General features: G+C 41.3%; 1 protein-coding gene across 1 annotated transcript in view; it reads left to right on the forward strand.

Annotated features, from left to right (window-relative positions):
- The window catches only part of LOC134533450 (mite allergen Der f 3-like), a 48705-nt gene extending 38299 nt beyond the window's left edge, over positions 1-10406 (forward strand). Inside the window, exons 6-7 of the mRNA XM_063370973.1 lie at positions 3055-3171; positions 10176-10406. Of these exons, the coding sequence (XP_063227043.1) occupies positions 3055-3171; positions 10176-10391 (333 nt within the window). The 3' untranslated portion in view covers positions 10392-10406. The remainder of the gene's footprint in view (positions 1-3054; positions 3172-10175) is intronic.
- Positions 10407-21838: the final 11432 nt, after the last annotated feature.

Here is a 21838-nt window from a genome sequence, read left to right on the forward strand (position 1 = left end):
ACAATCCAATATGGCGGTCATTTCCTCTGGCTCCTCCTGCGAGCGCCTGTGCCCGGACATACATTTACATACTACTGAGCAAGGTTTAGATAATATTAAGATGGTTTAAAATATACTCGAACGAATTTGATAGTAATGAAGTATTCATTTTTTCATTATTTCAACCTATGTTTTTACGGTAATTCTTCGTTGCATCAAAAATATTTTCAGCTAAAGGTTTTAGATAATGTTCAGTATTTTGACACCATATTATGACGGATTTAATAGTATACATACTAGACAAGTTATGATTTTTTGTCTTTCTGCAGTAATGTTTGGTTACATAAAAATTTGCTAAAAACAAACTTTTAGAAAATATTTAAGTTAAAAACAAATAAGTACAGATAAAATAGCGTACACGGTACGGAAGTTTTATTTGTTTTAGATAATTTTTAGTAGATTTACAATCAAATATTACATATTTTACCGGTTAACCTAATAAGGAAGTTAGGGATTTGTTTTGTATAATTTAATTCCTTTTTATTTCTCGCTTAGCTTCAATGGTTGGTTGTATCAAAATTTGTTTCAGAAAAAAGTTTTAGATAATATTCATACGGTTTACAAATAATGTGAAATAATTTAATAGTGTGTATATTATGGGAGTTACATATTGTTTTGTCCTTCATTCCTTGTTTTTTTTTTTTTTTTTTTTTCACCCATTGCAGTAAAGGTTGGTTGTATAAAATATTATTTCATACGATAGTTGTAGATAATATTTTAAGGTTTAACAATAAATAATAACGGATTTAATAGTGTACATGATATGAATTTTATGAATTTTTTTTTAAATTTTATTTCTGTTTTTCAACCCCTTGCATCAATGGTTCGTCTTATCGAAAATTGTTTCAGACAAACATTTAGATAAATATTGTGAGATTTAAAAATAATTTGAATGGATTCGATTGTGTTCCTACTAAGGGAGTTTTGAATTTTGAATTTTTTTGTCCTCCAACTCTTGTTATTTCCCCCACCCCTTGCAGCTATGTTTGGTTGTATATTATATATATTTATTTATTTATTTAGACAAAAGTTCTTTTGTTTTACTCCTACGAGTTGTAATACTTTCAAAAGGAAGCGACATTCGTCATAATATGTAAGTTATAACAATTTTCCTGTTTTTTAAAAATATCTCCATTTCTACCCCTTTGTTTGGATTTTTCACATTAACGAACTCGACAAGATTTTCCATTATTAAATTTTATGTATCAGTTAGGAAGTGATTCGTGCAAAATTACGGCAGTTATCAGGTCCATAAAATTGTAATATATAAACTTTGAGTTGACGATGGTTTTGGAGTCTATATAAATGTTTTCCGGAATTCGCACCCTGGTGAAGGCTACAAGAGTAAGTCTTTCTTCGAAAACTACCTGAAAGGTTACATAAAAATACAAATTATATAGGTGCTTTTAAATTTTATACTTTAGCGTTTGATATTGAATACTGGTCCATATCATTAAAAATAATATTTTTTTTTACATATTTGTGATAGAAATTTTGTTTATAAACTTTTTCAAGTGTATTTTCAGGCGTATTCATGTGAGTTTATGTTTCTGTATGTATATTGATTTGCATTATAAATTATTACATTGTTATTTACTAAATAATTTAGAAAAAAAAATTCAGAATATCTATAGATTTTCATTATTAATTAAAATTCATCTCGACTGTTTCATTAAATAAAATCATTAATTTTATACATGTGTTTATGTTTATATATAATACTGGGTATTTATTTATTAAATTTTATTGAATGTATAGTTTACAATCATATTTATAATATCACTCCAGTACTTTTATTATTTTATTGATATTAATTTTTTGCACGCAAAATTAAAGTTAGTCTCTTATTACGCCGAGTAAATAAATATATCTTCTAACGCGCGCACATAAGAACATGTACCCATTTTTTTAAAGCTTCATTCGCACAGAAGCAGTGAAAAGTGCTTCACTGAGTTTATTGATGGACAGACTTCAAAGTTTTTTTTTTAAATTAGGAAGATTAATTCATGGTCGAGACACATTGTTGTTGATTTGATGAATTGTGATGTCCTATACTTCAGGAGTTTCCACTCTAGTTCATATAAAGTTAGTCTCACGTTCTGCTCTGTTAAATCACAATATACGAAGAGTTTGAAATATTTCTCTCGTAAAGGTTCATTATGGAATACTATATAAACCTTGTGTTGTGGTGCTGCATGTGACCAATGACCGTGCTTTGTCGTCTTCACGCGAAGCATATAAGAATAACTTTCAATTTTCCAACGGGGCAACGTTGGTTGAGTAGTCGGTTCACTCGTCTCCGGCCAATGTGGTCCGGGTTTAATTCCCGCACCAGTGGGAAACGTGGCGGACGTTGGCATCCCCCGCCGCCAGCACGCCATTCTCACTTCAAAATCCACCTTCGTCTCAAATGACCTCGTATATATCAGTGTACCGGGTAGATGTCCAACCGCATCTCTCTATTCATTGCCGAAGCTGTCAGAACTTTGCATTGCTGCCCAACTCACCAACAATATTTATCCTTCACCTAAAACTTGACGACACACGAACCATCTTCACTTACAAGTGAAATTAAGGTGCCGAGAAAAATGAGGTCCTGCGCTTTAAATCTTGCAACGCTATTTTCATCTTCTGTCTACCAAAAGTAGTAGCTGCAATAGGCTATATGAATGATTGTGTGTACATTGATCGTATTGATGAATTATTTTTCTATTAATGCCATTCAAATATCTTAACAAGTCCAGTTTTGAAAGTTCTTTTTCGCTCCCAAAAGTTAAAAAAAAAAAAAAAAAAATGTTTAATTCTTCTTGAATTTCAGTATTAGTGGTTTAGTTTTTTTTTTTCAATTAATTAATTTTTTAAGCTTAAAAGATTTTTTTTCTTGTTTCATTAACATTTGCGTTAACCATGTTTTTAGTAAAATTTGCACTTTTTCAGCAACTGCGTGACAGATTTCAGGTTGTCAGTTGAATGCTAATTTTTTTTTTTACATTTAGCCCCGAAAATTGTTTTCAGGTGAAGAACCCATTTTCGGCCAACAAATACGTAACGTACCCCCGCTTGCCGTATCAAGGCCAGAAGGTGAAAGTTGGGACGAAGCTGACTGTGATTGGTTGGGGACTCGTTAATGATGTAAGTGTCTGCGCTACACTACGCTACCTACTTCACCAGAGTCTCAAATGGTGTGGGAAGTTACAGCACAACGCTAGAGGTCACACTCGCTGGTTCATCTAATGAAGTATCGTCCATACGCACAAGACCTTGAAGAGTTGAGCAGTCCTCCCATCATTGACTCGCCTCTAAGGGAATTTAATCGGGAACCTAATGGAAACGCCATTTCGAAAGAAGTATTTCCCAAAACAGAATTTTTTTTTCTTATAGTGCGAACAAAATTGTAAAATTATTTAATCGCTCTTGTGTAGGCAACCACAAACAGAATTTCTGCTCATGGCATTTGTGTCATTTCATGTTGTTACCTTGAAGGCATTAATAACTGGTACCTGATCGGCATGTTTGTCCAAAATGTCAAATAACATTCACAGATTGATATCGCTGACATTTCATAATTTCTATTAACATGAACAATATTATTTTGAAGATACTTGACATAGCCAAGGGATCTTCACTGGACCTTGCTTTGTACTTTACTCTGTAATCTGTGAAACAAAATAATCATCACAAAAGTCTCCAGTAGGTTATTAGAGAACGGAGGGACTGCATTCCAGTTCCTAGTCTTGCATGATGGGGCTATGTTCAGTTAGATTCAACAACGAGCTCTGAGCCTTTAGTGCTGTGCGCTTCTCAACCCAGCAAGCGGGGTGTTCAGACTCTGTTGGCGTTTGCAAGAGGTAAGTGTAATAGAGCAAACGAGATCAGGTCACAGTAAGACATGTGTAAGATCACTCGGTAGCATACCGAAGGAGGGTTGGGATTGGTAACTGTTTTAAGTATTTGCTGCGTATTTAAATGTAAAGCAAATAAATAGTAACGAATACTCACTGGAAGTATATACTTGAAACTATGTTACCTACTGAAAATGTTCTTATTTTTCAATTTCAAGTACAACTCCAAACATTTAGAGTAAAAATTTTTTTCAATATTTTGGAAATTTACTATTAGTTTTACCATAAAATTTATAAATCTACATATGCTAAATAGCTGAGCCTAAGGTATAAAAAGTTGATACATGTATCCTAAATTTAATGAATAATATGTATAAACTATATATAGAACCCAAGTTCTGGATCTAGCAAATTTTACTTAGCAAAATGACCAAATAATTTTATAAAAGTAATTAAAGTTATTAAAAAATTCCAGGATACATATTTTTTTTAAATTTCTGAAATATTACAGAAAAAATTTTAATTAGGGGACATACCAAACACATATGGGTATCAAATGAAACTTTACGATAGTTAAACTACACTGGAATAAGTGTGGTAAACTAAAATAGTAATCACAAGTTATAAAATACGAAAGAAAACTGGCATTACAACTTTGATAATACGGTCTCATTTCGAGGTTATAAAAATATCGATAGCGCGGTGGCAGAGCACGCTGTTGAACAGCTCGCGGTAGTTTTCTTGAATTTTATTAAAACCTCATCACTGCAAAAAAAATGTATGCTCGTATGCACCTCTAGTCTGAATCAATATGTAACCTGTATGTTCAATGATAATATGGTTACAACCTTCTCGAGAGTACGAGTTTTTTGTTAAGTACGCAGTATACGCAAATTCCTAGCATTCAGTTTTCATTCTGACTCAACAATAACGCGTTTAATTAAATTTGAAATGAAACTTAATTCTATAAACTGTTTGAATATTTTTAGAAACTAAAACCCGACAGAGAAAGTGTAGTAACTTGGGATTACAATTTACAAACTAAACACCAGTCTTTGTTTGGCCATGTGTCACAAGCCTCCATGCCGGAACTGTCTGTCCGGACGTGCTTTGCCAACCTGGCAGCGCACAATATACCACACTCCTCTCCTACCCATAGTAGCGAACAAACAAACAACAAGGACACACGGACAAAGAGTAGGTACTACTAGAAATGTATGTTCACACACATCACAGGTTCATAATTTTTTTGGGGACCCTGTTCCTTTTGGGGTATCGTTGACAACTGGCATAACCACTCACGAATACACTGTCTTCCCCTTGCACAAACCCCTTAAACCCGCTTTCCGCATCACTACACCTACTCCTTTCTTCATCTTGGACACTGCCAGCTGCACTTTCCATCACGTTTTCCTGTGGCTCCTTTTCTGTCAGTGCTGCTCTGCCGCCTGTAGGCTCCGCAGTTGAGGACGTTTGGTGGCAGGGTGGCAGCTGTGCTTCTCTACCACTGACCCGCATGTTGTTGCTGCTGACTGTGTTTGCCTCCATCTGCGACAACGGCGGAAGGGGGCGCAGCTGATCTAGGTGGCGGCGATGGGTGACTCCGCTGGCCCCTTGCACACTGTACGTGAGTGGACCCAACTTGCCAACGACCACCCCCTTCTCCCAACTCTGTTTCCCACGTGCATAAACGGTAAACCCAACACTGTCATTCACATCAAAAGCTCTGTTCCTGAGGGTGGAACGTGAGACCACCGAACCCATTTGGCGAGTTGCAACAGTGTTAGCTACAGACGGGGCTAGCAATGACAAACAGTTACGAACAACCCTACCGAACATTAAACTGCTAGGTGACTCCCCCGTGACCGTATGGGGGGTTATTCTGTAGCTCAACAAGAAGCGGGGTAAGGCTGTGTTGAGCGGAACATTAGAGTGAACCAATGACTTGAGTTTGTTTTTAAAGATTCTGACCATGTTTTCCGCCAGACCGTTTGAGGAAGGGTGATACGGAGGTGAAAACGTGTGCCTTATGGCATTGTGTTTACAAAAACGACTGAACTCTTCCGATGAGAACTGGACACCATTATCTGAAACTAGCTGTTCTGGCAACCCGTAAACAGCGAACCACCAACGCAACTGTGTTATGACTGCATCCGACGTAATACTGGGAAGCACACTGATTTCTGGCCATTTTGAATGGCTATCCACAAGGACTAGGAAATGCTTTCCCATGAATGGACCGGCGATATCCACATGAATTCTTTGCCAAGGTCGGTCGGGCCACGCCCACGGCAGCAGGATTGACTTGTCCGGCAAGGACTTGTTCTGGAAGCATGGGGTACAAGAAGAAACTACCCCCTCCAAATCCTTGTCTATCCGATGCCACCATACATACTAACGTGCCAAGGCTTTCATTTTGCATATACCAAAGTGGCTGGTGTGCAACTCCTGCAACACTCGACCCTGCAAGACTTGGGGAATGACGACCCGGTGCCCCCACAAAACGCAGCCCCCTTCTAGTGCAAGTTCGTTTCTTTTGTCATAGAACGGTTTGAGCGTGTCGTACAGTTGCGTGGCCCAACCATCTCTAAGGCACCTAATGACTTTACCTAACACTCCATCCCTTTCAGATTCTCGCCTGATTTCCTGAGGCGTCACTGGCAACAACTCTGACACTCCAACATCCAAATATGAAAATTGGGTTGAAGAAGGCTCAACATTTGGAAGTGGCAACCTAGAGAGGCCATCAGCATTCGAATTGGCGTCACCTTTGGCGTACTGAACTGTGTAGTCGAAACCCTGAAGAAGCACTGCCCAACGCTGCAGCCTATTGGCAGCGAGCTGCGGAATACCACAATGGCTACCTAGAATGTGTGTTAATGGTTGATGATCGGTAATCAGGGTAAAGCTTCGGCCGTACACGTTCTGGAAGAACTTTTTAACTCCAAATATAATTGCTAAGGCTTCTCTATCTAGCTGAGAATACCCTCTCTCGGCAGACGACAAGGTGCGGGAAGCAAATGCAACTGGATTCTCTTCTCCGCTGGGTAGGATGTGGCTTAGGACTGCTCCCACACCATATGGGGACGCATCGCATGCCAAACGAACTGGCAAATCCGGGTTGTAGTGTATGACAACATGTAAGGAGACAATCAGCTGTTTTAAATCTTTGAAGGCAGAATCACAGCTTTGTGCCCAAACCCACTTTTGACCCTTTTTCAAAAGCTCATGTAAAGGTGCCAACACCGTGGCTAGGTTAGGCAGAAAACGGTCATAGTAATTAACCAGACCTAGCCACGCCCTCAACTGGCTGACACTACGAGGTGGCGGCGCATCCACTACCGCTTTGACTTTTTCATCACTCGTATGCAACCCCTCCTTATCTACCCTATGCCCCAGAAAAGAGACTGATGAACGAAAAAATGCACATTATGTTCTATTTACCTTGAAACCAGAGTCCTGCAGACGTTGTAACAGTCCATGAAGATTTTGCCAGTGAATTTCCTTGGTAGCACCTGTTACCAAAATATCATCTTGAAAACACACAACACATTCTAACCCCTGTAGGACTTGCTCCATTGTGCGTTGAAAAATATCAGGGCAAGACACTATTCCAAAAGGGAGTCTGCTAAACCGAAACAATCCCCTATGCGTGTTGATAGTGCACAGCTCCTGTGACTTCTCATCGACCTGCAACTGCTGGAATGCCTGGGAAAGATCAATTTGAGAAAACTCTACCCCCCCCCCCTTGCAGCTTGGAAAACAACTCATCAACTCGCGGTAAAGGATAATGTTCCACAATGAGGTTAGGGTTGACTGTGATCTTAAATCAGCACAAATACGGACCGTACCATCATGTTTTGCAACCGGAACGATTGGGGTGGCCCACTCATTAAATGACACCGGATGAAGTACACCTAACCCCAGAAGCCTGTCTAGCTCTTTATCAACCTTGCTCTTAAGCGCAAAGGCCAGGGGCCTAGCAGGTAAAAAGACTGGTGCTGTCCCTTCACGTACATGCAATGACACCTTACTTCCAATGAATGTACCCAAACCGTCATCGAACAAGGTAGGGTACTGTTTGGTAATGACACTCAGCACTGACCTGTCCTCATATGAAGTGGCCCTGATATGGTCGAGACTCGGTTTTGGCAGCTCTAAAGCATCGTACCAATCCCTGCCAAGAAGTGGAGGGCCTCCATTTGGAACTACAAACAAATATAGCTCCTTGGGCTTGCTCGACTACACTTGCACCAGTACCATAATTGTCCCGCACGGGTGTATTACACCGTTCGTGTAAGACTTGAGGCTAACCCATGTCGGAGACAAGGGGTATTTTGAAAACTGCATCCTATACAGCCTTTCTGAAATAGCGGATATAGACGCGCCACTGTCGATTTCCATATCCAGCACCACGTCCCCCACCGACACCTCCATAACCCAAGGTCGTGACCTGGCTGCCAACCCACACAACTGGAACACAGACGCAAAATCCTCGTCCGACGTGTGTACACTTTGGCGATCAAGGTCTTCACGCACAACATAATTATGACGGGTCTGGTCCTTCGTATCAGTCGACCTGAAGTTCGGGCACATTCGTTTAAGATGTCCTAAACGTTTACAATTATTACACTTGTACTTACGGAACTTGCAGTCACGCACATAATGATTAACATTTCCACAGCACAAACACCCGTGCCCGCCCTGGTTTTTGACGCCATCTTCCCGCGAACGTGTTTTCACCACGTGTACATTTACTGGTCTCTCGGCCTGTTCCGCCGAACCGTGTGAAATTTCTACTTTCGGCATATTTACATGAAGGGCTGCATTTCCCATGGCCGCTTCATGCTGAACTGCTATACCTACTGCCTTTTCGAAGGTGAGGTCATCGGTTTCCAGGTAAAGCCTCTGGGTAATGTTTCTGTCCCTTAACCCTACCACAAACTGGTCACGCAAGGCGGCGTCTAAGAAGGTACCAAAATTGCAAGAGCGCGTTAATTTCCGTAAATTCACCACAAAATATGAAACTGTTTCCTGTTCTTGTTGGACACACTTGTGGAAGTTGTGACGCTCGGCAATCACAGACGGCCGTGGAGAAAAATGGCTCGTCAACAAAGTGACTAGCTCGCTGTAGGTGCGCTCCGATGGCTTCTTAGGCTCACACAGATTGCGTAGCACTTCATACGTTTGTTTCCCTACGTACGAAATAAGGATTGCACGTCGTTTAACTTGATCCTCTGGCTTGTCTCCCACGCCATTTGCGATGAAAAGCTGTTCCAGCCTTTCGACATACGAGTCCCACGTATCCTCGCCGGGCGTAAAACTTTCAACTTTAAACCCCGACATTCTTTCTGAACACTACACGAGCCGTAATGCATGCAAAGAAACCAATCCCATCCTCGTCGCCACTGTAGTAACTTGAGATTACAATTTACAAACTAAACACCAGTCTTTGTTTGGCCATGTGTCACAAGCCTCCATGCCGGAACTGTCTGTCCAGACGTGCGTTGCCAACCTGGCAGCGCACAATATACCACAGAAATATAAATAATTCATGTGCAGGAATTGGTACACGTTGCTCCACGATCTTAGATACAGCAATCAAATGAATGTAGACAATGATTGGGAGAAAAAAAGCTGATAAATTAAGGTGAAAAAGTAAGATTTGTTTACTTTTTTAGTTATAGTACTTATTTAGGCGCGTTCTGAAAAAATAAAATAATGAGAATTAATTGTTACGATGCGCGCACAGCATGCAACAAAAATTGACAGGATTAAAAAAGGCTCTCATATAAATAAAAATAATATGTGCTTTTAAATAATATAATTTAGTAATTGATATTGAAAATTAAAAACATTTATTTATCGTGAATATTAGCTAGTGATAGAAGTTCTGTTAAAAACATTTTCAAACGTATTTATATAAGTGAGGTTATGTTCCCTAATGTATGATTTATTATCATTATAAATTATTACATTATTGTTTAATAAATAATTTAAATTAATAAATTATAATAAACTTTCAGCATATTTATTGATTTTCAGTATAAATTAAATTTTATCTCGATTATTTAACTAAATTAAGTAAGTAATTTTATACACGTGTTTAGGTATATTGATATTGAATACTAAGTATTTATTTCATTTTTTTAATGTGATGAAATTTTTAATTTACCAACCGTGTTAATAATATCACTCCAGTCCTTTTATTAGTCTATTCCTATTACATAATTATTTGCATTTTAAGTTAAAGGTGTTTTTATGACCACGGCAAGTAAGCACAACTCCGCACAGATGGAGCCCAGCGAGGACCTGAAGAAGACGGAGATCGACGTGGTGGACGAGCGGGTGTGCGAGGACATCCCGCACTTCCGCCAGGTCTTCCAGATCACCAAGGACATGATCTGCGCCGTCGCCGAGGGCACCGACTCCGCCCCCGTGAGTAGCCTCTGCCCAACCACTCACTCGCACACACGTCTCGCCAGGTCTTCCCGATCACCAAGGACATGATCTGCGCCGTCGCCGAGGGCACCGACTCCACCCCCGTGAGTAGCCTCTGTCTCAACCACTCACTCGCACACACGTCTCGCCAGGTCTTCCAGATCACCAAGGACATGATCTGCGCCGTCGCCGAGGGCACCGACTCCGCCCCCGTGAGTAGCCTCTGCCCAACCACTCACTCGCACACACGTCTCGCCAGGTCTTCCAGATCACCAAGGACATGATCTGCGCCGTCGCCGAGGGCACCGACTCCGCCCCCGTGAGTAGCCTCTGCCACAACCACTCACTCGCACGTCTCGCAAGGTCTTCCAGATCACCAAGGACATGATCTGCGCCGTCGCCGAGGGCACCGACTCCGCCCCCGTGAGTAGCCTCTGCCAGAACCACTCACTCACACGACTCGCCAGGTCTTCCAGATCACCAAAGTAGTATGTAAATGGGGTTCCGAGATCAGGATGCAGGTAGTGGATTGAAGATTGTCGACCGCCATCTTGGATTCTGACGTCACGGAGGCCATATTGGATTGTGACGTCACGGCGGCCATCTTGGATGAGCGTAACGGGACGTAACGTAACGGGACATAACATAACGGGACAAGCAGATCACTGCAGCCATCTTGGATCCGCCATCTGTAAATCGAGCGCCCCACTCATGATGAAATGTTCGTCTCTGTAGCCATATTGATTTTTTTCTGTTCCGCTGCAGGCCGCCATCTTGGATACCGTCGACTTTGTTTCTGTTGTTTGTTCCTAGATAGCGCCAGCGTCGCTCTTGATTTTTTTTGTTCCGCCGCAGGCCGCCATCTTGGATACCGTCGATTTTGTTTCTGTTGTTTGTTCCTAGATAGCGCCAGCATCGCTCTTGATTTTTTTTGTTCCGCCGCAGGCCGCCATCTTGGATACCGTTGACTTTGTTTCTGTCGTTTGTTCCTAGAGAGCGCCAGCGTCGCTCTGTCTCATCACATAAGGTCGATGTTCCATTACCTACCATAGTTATTAAGAACCTTATCGACATTTTAAATTTTATTTTTTATGAAAAATATATTGGAAACGCTGTGATTCGAACCATCGCAGCTCTGATCTCTAGGTTGGAAAACATACGCCTTTAACCGCTCAGCCATCGAGACATTTACCAGACCGAAGATTAAATAAGGTATATATAAAAATAACATGCATATTTGGACTTGTAATTTTTTTTAATTTAAAGTAATAGTAGCACCACCTGTTCGAGACAGACCCACCATCTTGTCATTTGGCCGCCATCTTGAAAATCCGTAATTTTTATGCTAGAGATGCGGGAAAAAGTTCAAAATTTATTAAATAAATTGACAATAAACATAATGTTTGATTATATCGATGTACGTCCTTGGTTCGATTCCCGGCGAGAGTAAACGGTCGATCCTTCCTCCATGAAAGCTACCTAGACTGATCTACCACCAGCAGTACCAAGGTATATATCATCAACAGGTATGACATCATGTCCGCCATCTTGTCTATATCCGCTGGAGACCACCATCTTGTTTTTCATCTGCTAGAGTGTGCCGATCCCATGTAGTATAATTATCTGGTCACCATACTTTTGTCCTCAACTGTTGACATTGAACATTGACCTTGAAATTTGACCTTGACCTTGAAATTTGACCTTGACCTTGAAAATTGACCCTAACCTTGAAATTTGACCTTGACCTTGAAATTTGACCTTGACCTTGAAATTTGACCTTGACCTTGAAATTTGACCTTGACCTTAAAATTTGACCTTGACCTTGAAATTTGACCTTGACCTTGAAATTTGACCTTCACCTTGAAATTTGACCTTGACCTTTAAATTTGACTTTGACCTTGAAATTTTACTTTGTCCTTGTCGACCATCATGGACCCGACATTTAATGTTCAGTACATGCTACCAGGAGCGACCAACTGCTGGAGTACGTCATCTTGTGTGTGTACTCATATTATAGAGTACATTTACATCTGGTTAATTTTGTTTTAACCTGCTACAGTGCAGTAATCATTTATTACCGAGGTGCCCCCCGCCATCTTGAAATTCGGACGCCATCTTGAAATCATGTAATAATGTAGCTAGAAAAGCGGGAAAAAATCCAAAATTCATCAAAAAAATCACTCATTAACTTACAAATCGAATAGATGGATCCCTGTCCACGGTTCGATTCTTGACCAGAGACAGATGTAACTAATTATTAAATAAATGTTAGGTTCTGTTTTCCATTACCATTCGCGGAGTTTATTAATCATTCACTCTACGAAAATCAACTCAAGTCAATATACCGGACCAACGAATTAAATCAGTGCCGATTAGCCTATTATGAAAGTCTAATTTTTCAATAATCTGAATAACATATAAGCCGTTCATGTACAAAGCCACACATATAGATCAATTGCCTTCAGTCCATGAGACCGAGTCATGTCATTATCAGACGTATAGGCTAGTCATTTCAGAACCACATGACCTTCGTAATCCATCGTGGCATTTTTATACATTCTAAAGGACCAAGTAACCTTGTAAAATATTTTAGTAACACCAAGAGGTGATAAACTAGTAAATATTCAATCACTACATTTTGTACTACGCGCAATCAACAAAAAAAGAAGCACCAACAACGAAAAGACAGCACCGTCATCGAAAAGGCAGCACATTTGGAAGCACCGACAACGTAAAGGCAGCACATTTGGAAGCACCGTCATCGAAAAGGAAGCACATTTGGAAGCACCGACAACGTAAAGGCAGCACATTTGGAAGCACCGACAACGAAAAGGCAGCACATTTGGAAGCACCGACAACGAAAAGGCAGCACATTTGGAAGCACCGACAACGAAAAGGCAGCACATTTGGAAGCACTGACAACGAAAAGGCAGCACATTTGGAAGCACCGACAACGAAAAGGCAGCACATTTGGAAGCACCGACATCGAAAAGGCAGCACATTTGGAAGCACCGTCATCGAAAAGGCAGCACATTTGGAAGCACCGACAACGAAAAGGCAGCACATTTGGAAGCACCGACAACGAAAAGGCAGCACATTTGGAAGCACCGACAACGAAAAGGCAGCACATTTAGAAGCACCAACTACGAAAAGGCAGCACATTTAGAAGCACCGACTACGAAAAGGCAGCACATTTGGAAGCACCGACAACGAAAAGGCAGCACATTTGGAAGCACCGACAACGTAAAGGCAGCACATTTGGAAGCACCGACAACGAAAAGGCAGCACATTTGGAAGCACCGACAACGAAAAGGCAGCACATTTGGAAGCACCGACAACGAAAAGGCAGCACATTTGGAAGCACCGACAACAAAAAGGCAGCACATTTGGAAGCACCGACAACGAAAAGGCAGCACATTTGGAAGCACCGACAACGAAAAGGCAGCACATTTGGAAGCACCGACTACGAAAAGGCAGCACATTTGGAAGCACCGACTACGAAAAGGCAGCACATTTGGAAGCACCGACAACGAAAAGGCAGCACATTTGGAAGCACCGACAACGAAAAGGCAGCACATTTGGAAGCACCGACAACGAAAAGGCAGAACATTTGGAAGCACCGACAACGAAAAGGCAGCACATTTGGAAGCACCGACAACGAAAAGGCAGCACATTGGAAGCACCGACAACGAAAAGGCAGCACATTTGGAAGCACCGCCAACGAAAAGGCAGCACATTTTGGATGCATCATCGAATAAGGAAGCACATTTGGAAGCTCCATCAACTAAAAAAGGCAAAAAGGAAGCACAAGTTACGAGATCTAAGTCTTAGTAAGAAATCATAATACAAGAAATAAAAACATTACATTCTTATAATTTAAATTATTTATTTTATTGCTTTACATTATACAAATGCAAGTAAAACAAGTCAATATTGTATGTAGCCAACATTCCTCAGTTCCTTGAGTATGAAGGATATTTCTTTGATGCACGAATAGTTTCCTGCACAAAGCGAACCATGTAGTAGTCTTAGCCGGTCAACCAATATGTTTGGATCTTTCCATGATGTGTAATCATTCTCTTCTACCACCATCTTCCTTGCACCTTTATAATAAATATTATGATCTCTGGTGTCTTCCGTTTTACCACCAACCTCAGGGTAACTTTCATGTTTGAGACGGTGATCATCACAAGCTTGATCAGATTTATTTAATATATCACGTCGTTTCCATCGTTTCGGTCTCAGGACACCGCCACATTCTTCGATCTTGGCAGCTTTAGGTGCTTCATCATAGTCTATGTCTTTGTCAACAGCCTCAGAGTCACTGTAACAATCACCGTAGAAGGAATCGTCTTCACCCAATTTACCGTAATAATTCGATGTTGATGATGTTGAAGTGTCTTCATCGTCTTCGTGCTTCCTTTTTAGGAGTCCAACATTTTTACAAAGTAGGAAAGATCTACTTGAATTCGGCTGGAATATATTCTCACTTTTCACGTTAAGGATTCTTCCATTGTCTTCATTCTTCCGTAAATCATCAACCTTCTTCAATTTAAGTTCTTTGTCGAGATCGGAAGAGCCAAGAAAATTATTGTCGTAATGCAGATCACTCTTCCTTAGGCTAGTAGATTCATCGTTGTCCTCTATCTTGTACGCAGGCTTGGCGCTACAAGTTCTGCCATGTCTTTTTAGGCTCTCTCTCCGTGTAAACGACTTGCTACATCGAACACAACTTATCATATTGCGCAGTGAATTTTTAACACAGTCATTCTTCTCGTGTTGTCTTTTATTCTTTCTCAAGATAAACTCTTTACTGCAAAACTTACACCTATGTTCTTTCGAAACAGCGTCAGATCCCAAATCGGAATTCATATTAGTTACTGAGACTAATGCCAGATACCAATTGAGTGTTTTAAATTAGATTCAATACTTAAATAGAAATTTTTTCATATTTCATCAGCGAGAATTAATATATCTCATGCAAAAGTACTTTATGCATGTAGTTCTGCTTTTCAAAAACAGATATCGCCACATGTTGCTTGCAGGTAAATAATATTTAGTTATTTTATGCGGGATGAGGGATGCTCACTAACGATCGCAAAAGAAGGATGGCTTCGTTAGACTCCAAGGAAAAGGAAGTTCGTCTTGCATGTTGGTGCTCCACAGATGTCTCATGGCGTAATATTAATTTGACTGAGTAATGATATTTGTTAATTCCACCTGATAAAAATATTGCAAGTTTTGATTTAGTAGCAGAAATTATCGAATTAAATGTAACTCCAAATAAAATGACATGTCTCATTAGAACAAAAAAAAATCCATGCAGAGAGCGGTTTCTCAGAATAGTCAGAAACACTTGAAGAAACCACAGGAATGATTGCAAGAACACGGGAAAAACCATCAAAATATTGTCAAGAATAATCAGGAGCACACTGAGAAAACCACTATAATATTAACAATAATAATCGGAAGCACACGGAGAAAACCATCATAATATTGGCAAGAATAATCAGGAGCACACGAAGAAAACCGCCACAAGTTTTCTTTGATATCATTAAAATACAAAAAAAAAATTAATAAAAAATAAAAACGAAAAAAAAATTCAAACATTCTGGCTTGTACTAGAACTCTATCTTTGCTCAACAATGAGAAGTTCACAAGCTAGCAGAATGTTTGAATTTTTTTTCGTTTTTATTTTTTATTAATTTTTTTTTGTATTTTAATGATATCAAAGAAAACTTGTGGCGGTTTTCTTCGTGTGCTCCTGATTATTCTTGCCAATATTATGATGGTTTTCTCCGTGTGCTTCCGATTATTATTGTTAATATTATAGTGGTTTTCTCAGTGTGCTCCTGATTATTCTTGACAATATTTTGATGGTTTTTCCCGTGTTCTTGCAATCATTCCTGTGGTTTCTTCAAGTGTTTCTGACTATTCTGAGAAACCGCTCTCTGCATGGATTTTTTTTTTTTGTTCTAATGAGACATGTCATTTTATTTGGAGTTACATTTAATTCGATAATTTCTGCTACTAAATCAAAACTTGCAATATTTTTATCAGGTGTAATTAACAAATATCATTACTCAGTCAAATTAATATTACGCCATGAGACATCTGTGGAGCACCAACATGCAAGACGAACTTCCTTTTCCTTGGAGTCTAAAGAAGCCATCCTTCTTTTGCGATCGTTAGTGAGCATCCCGCATCCCGCATAAAATAACTAAATATTATTTACCTGCAAGCAACATGTGGCGATATCTGTTGTTGAAAAGCAGAACTACATGCATAAAGTACTTTTGCATGAGATATATTAATTCTCGCTGATGAAATATGAAAAAATTTCTATTTAAGTATTGAATCTAATTTAAAACACTCAATTGGTATCTGGCATTAGTCTCAGTAACTAATATGAATTCCGATTTGGGATCTGACGCTGTTTCGAAAGAACATAGGTGTAAGTTTTGCAGTAAAGAGTTTATCTTGAGAAAGAATAAAAGACAACACGAGAAGAATGACTGTGTTAAAAATTCACTGCGCAATATGATAAGTTGTGTTCGATGTAGCAAGTCGTTTACACGGAGAGAGAGCCTAAAAAGACATGGCAGAACTTGTAGCGCCAAGCCTGCGTACAAGATAGAGGACAACGATGAATCTACTAGCCTAAGGAAGAGTGATCTGCATTACGACAATAATTTTCTTGGCTCTTCCGATCTCGACAAAGAACTTAAATTGAAGAAGGTTGATGATTTACGGAAGAATGAAGACAATGGAAGAATCCTTAACGTGAAAAGTGAGAATATATTCCAGCCGAATTCAAGTAGATCTTTCCTACTTTGTAAAAATGTTGGACTCCTAAAAAGGAAGCACGAAGACGATGAAGACACTTCAACATCATCAACATCGAATTATTACGGTAAATTGGGTGAAGACGATTCCTTCTACGGTGATTGTTACAGTGACTCTGAGGCTGTTGACAAAGACATAGACTATGATGAAGCACCTAAAGCTGCCAAGATCGAAGAATGTGGCGGTGTCCTGAGACCGAAACGATGGAAACGACGTGATATATTAAATAAATCTGATCAAGCTTGTGATGATCACCGTCTCAAACATGAAAGTTACCCTGAGGTTGGTGGTAAAACGGAAGACACCAGAGATCATAATATTTATTATAAAGGTGCAAGGAAGATGGTGGTAGAAGAGAATGATTACACATCATGGAAAGATCCAAACTATTGGTTGACCGGCTAAGACTACTACATGGTTCACTTTGTGCAGGAAACTATTCGTGCATCAAAGAAATATCCTTCATACTCAAGGAACTGAGGAATGTTGGCTACATACAATATTGACTTGTTTTACTTGCATTTGTATAATGTAAAGCAATAAAATAAATAATTTAAATTATAAGAATGTAATGTTTTTATTTCTTGTATTATGATTTCTTACTAAGACTTAGATCTCGTAACTTGTGCTTCCTTTTTGCCTTTTTTAGTTGATGGAGCTTCCAAATGTGCTTCCTTATTCGATGATGCATCCAAAATGTGCTGCCTTTTCGTTGGCGGTGCTTCCAAATGTGCTGCCTTTTCGTTGTCGGTGCTTCCAATGTGCTGCCTTTTCGTTGTCGGTGCTTCCAAATGTGCTGCCTTTTCGTTGTCGGTGCTTCCAAATGTTCTGCCTTTTCGTTGTCGGTGCTTCCAAATGTGCTGCCTTTTCGTTGTCGGTGCTTCCAAATGTGCTGCCTTTTCGTTGTCGGTGCTTCCAAATGTGCTGCCTTTTCGTAGTCGGTGCTTCCAAATGTGCTGCCTTTTCGTAGTCGGTGCTTCCAAATGTGCTGCCTTTTCGTTGTCGGTGCTTCCAAATGTGCTGCCTTTTCGTTGTCGGTGCTTCCAAATGTGCTGCCTTTTTGTTGTCAGTGCTTCCAAATGTGCTGCCTTTTCGTTGTCGGTGCTTCCAAATGTGCTGCCTTTTCGTTGTCGGTGCTTCCAAATGTGCTGCCTTTTCGTTGTCGGTGCTTCCAAATGTGCTGCCTTTACGTTGTCGGTGCTTCCAAATGTGCTGCCTTTTCGTTGTCGGTGCTTCCAAATGTGCTGCCTTTTCGATGACGGTGCTTCCAAATGTGCTGCCTTTTCGTAGTTGGTGCTTCTAAATGTGCTGCCTTTTCGTTGTCGGTGCTTCCAAATGTGCTGCCTTTTCGTTGTCGGTGCTTCCAAATGTGCTGCCTTTTCGTTGTCGGTGCTTCCAAATGTGCTGCCTTTTCGATGACGGTGCTTCCAAATGTGCTGCCTTTTCGATGTCGGTGCTTCCAAATGTGCTGCCTTTTCGTTGTCGGTGCTTCCAAATGTGCTGCCTTTTCGTTGTCGGTGCTTCCAAATGTGCTGCCTTTTCGTTGTCGGTGCTTCCAAATGTGCTGCCTTTTCGTTGTCGGTGCTTCCAAATGTGCTGCCTTTTCGATGACGGTGCTTCCAAATGTGCTGCCTTTTCGTAGTCGGTGCTTCCAAATGTGCTGCCTTTTCGTTGTCGGTGCTTCCAAATGTGCTGCCTTTTCGTTGTCGGTGCTTCCAAATGTGCTGCCTTTTTGTTGTCGGTGCTTCCAAATGTGCTGCCTTTTCGTTGTCGGTGCTTCCAAATGTGCTGCCTTTTCGTTGTCGGTGCTTCCAAATGTGCTGCCTTTTCGTTGTCGGTGCTTCCAAATGTGCTGCCTTTACGTTGTCGGTGCTTCCAAATGTGCTTCCTTTTCGATGACGGTGCTTCCAAATGTGCTGCCTTTTCGTTGTCGGTGCTTCCAAATGTGCTGCCTTTTCGTTGGTGGTGCTGTCTTTTCGTTGTTGGTGCTTACTTTTTTTTTGATTGCGCGTAGTACAAAATGTAGTGATTGAATATTTACTAGTTTATCACCTCTTGGTGTTACTAAAATATTTTACAAGGTTACTTGGTCCTTTAGAATGTATAAAAATGCCACGATGGATTACGAAGGTCATGTGGTTCTGAAATGACTAGCCTATACGTCTGATAATGACATGACTCGGTCTCATGGACTGAAGGCAATTGATCTATATGTGTGGCTTTGTACATGAACGGCTTATATGTTATTCAGATTATTGAAAAATTAGACTTTCATAATAGGCTAATCGGCACTGATTTAATTCGTTGGTCCGGTATATTGACTTGAGTTGATTTTCGTAGAGTGAATGATTAATAAACTCCGCGAATGGTAATGGAAAACAGAACCTAACATTTATTTAATAATTAGTTACATCTGTCTCTGGTCAAGAATAGAACCGTGGACAGGGATCCATCTATTCGATTTGTAAGTTAATGAGTGATTTTTTTGATGAATTTTGGCCAAAGGCTAAGGTCAAGGTCAAATTTCAAGGTTAGTGTCAATTTTCAAGGTCAAGGTCAAATTTCAAGGTCAAGGTCAAATTTCAAGGTCAATGTTCAATGTCAACAGTTGAGGACAAAAGTATGGTGACCAGATAATTATACTACATGGGATCGGCACACTCTAGCAGATGAAAAACAAGATGGTGGTCTCCAGCGGATATAGACAAGATGGCGGACATGATGTCATACCTGTTGATGATATATACCTTGGTACTGCTGGTGGTAGATCAGTCTAGGTAGCTTTCATGGAGGAAGGATCGACCGTTTACTCTCGCCGGGAATCGAACCAAGGACGTACATCGATATAATCAAACATTATGTTTATTGTCAATTTATTTAATAAATTTTGAACTTTTTCCCGCATCTCTAGCATAAAAATTACGGATTTTCAAGATGGCAGCCAAATGACAAGATGGTGGGTCTGTCTCGAACAGGTGGTGCTATTATTACTTTAAATTAAAAAAATTACAAGTCCAAATATGCATGTTATTTTTATATATACCTTATTTAATCTTCGGTCTGGTAAATGTCTCGATGGCTGAGCGGTTAAAGGCGTATGTTTTCCAACCTAGAGATCAGAGCTGCGATGGTTCGAATCACAGCATTTCCAATATATTATTCATAAAAAATAAAATTTAAAATGTCGATAAGGTTCTTAATAACTATGGTAGGTAATGGAACATCGACCTTATGTGATGAGACAGAGCGACGCTGGCGCTCTCTAGGAACAAACGACAGAAACAAAGTCGACGGTATCCAAGATGGCGGTCTGCGGCGGAACAAAAAAAATCAAGAGCGATGCTGGCGCTATCTAGGAACAAACAACAGAAACAAAATCGACGGTATCCAAGATGGCGGCCTGCGGCGGAACAAAAAAAATCAAGAGCGATGCTGGCGCTATCTAGGAACAAACAACAGAAACAAAATCGACGGTATCCAAGATGGCGGCCTCCAGTGGAACAGAAAAAAATCAAGAGCGACGATGGCGCTATATAGGAACAAACAACAGAAACAAAGTCGACGGTATCCAAGATGGCGGCCTGCAGCGGAACAGAAAAAAATCAATATGGCTACAGAGACGAACATTTCATCATGAGTGGGGCGCTCGATTTACAGATGGCGGATCCAAGATGGCTGCAGTGATCTGCTTGTCCCGTTACGTTACGTCCCGTTACGTTACGTCCCGTTACGCTCATCCAATATGGCCGCCGTGACGTCACAATCCAATATGGCCGCCGTGACGTCAGAATCCAAGATGGCGGTCGACAATCTTCAATCCACTACCTGCATCCTGATCTCGGAACCCCATTTACATACTACTCACCAAGGACATGATCTGCGCCGTCGCCGAGGGCACCGACTCCGCCCCCGTGAGTAGCCTCTGCCACAACCACTCACTCGCACGTCTCGCAAGGTCTTCCAGATCACCAAGGACATGATCTGCGCCGTCGCCGAGGGCACCGACTCCGCCCCCGTGAGTAGCCTCTGCCACAACCACTCACTCGCACGTCTCGCCAGGTCTTCCAGATCACCAAGGACATGATCTGCGCCGTCGCCGAGGGCACCGACTCCGCCCCCGTGAGTAGCCTCTGCCACAACCACTCACTCGCACGTCTCGCCAGGTCTTCCAGATCACCAAGGACATGATCTGCGCCGTCGCCGAGGGCACCGACTCCGCCCCCGTGAGTAGCCTCTGCCACAACCACTCACTCGCACGTCTCGCAAGGTCTTCCAGATCACCAAGGACATGATCTGCGCCGTCGCCGAGGGCACCGACTCCGCCCCCGTGAGTAGCCTCTGCCACAACCACTCACTCGCACGTCTCGCAAGTTCTTCCAGATCACCAAGGACATGATCTGCGCCGTCGCCGAGGGCACCGACTCCGCCCCCGTGAGTAGCCTCTGCCACAACCACTCACTCGCACGTCTCGCCAGGTCTTCCAGATCACCAAGGACATGATCTGCGCCGTCGCCGAGGGCACCGACTCCGCCCCCGTGAGTAGCCTCTGCCACAACCACTCACTCGCACACACGTCTCGCCAGGTCTTCCAGATCACCAAGGACATGATCTGCGCCGTCGCCGAGGGCACCGACTCCGCCCCCGTGAGTAGCCTCTGCCACAACCACTCA

This window comes from Bacillus rossius, chromosome 6 (assembly GCF_032445375.1).
Source record: "Bacillus rossius redtenbacheri isolate Brsri chromosome 6, Brsri_v3, whole genome shotgun sequence".
In the NCBI taxonomy this organism is placed as follows: Eukaryota; Metazoa; Arthropoda; class Insecta; order Phasmatodea; family Bacillidae; genus Bacillus; species Bacillus rossius.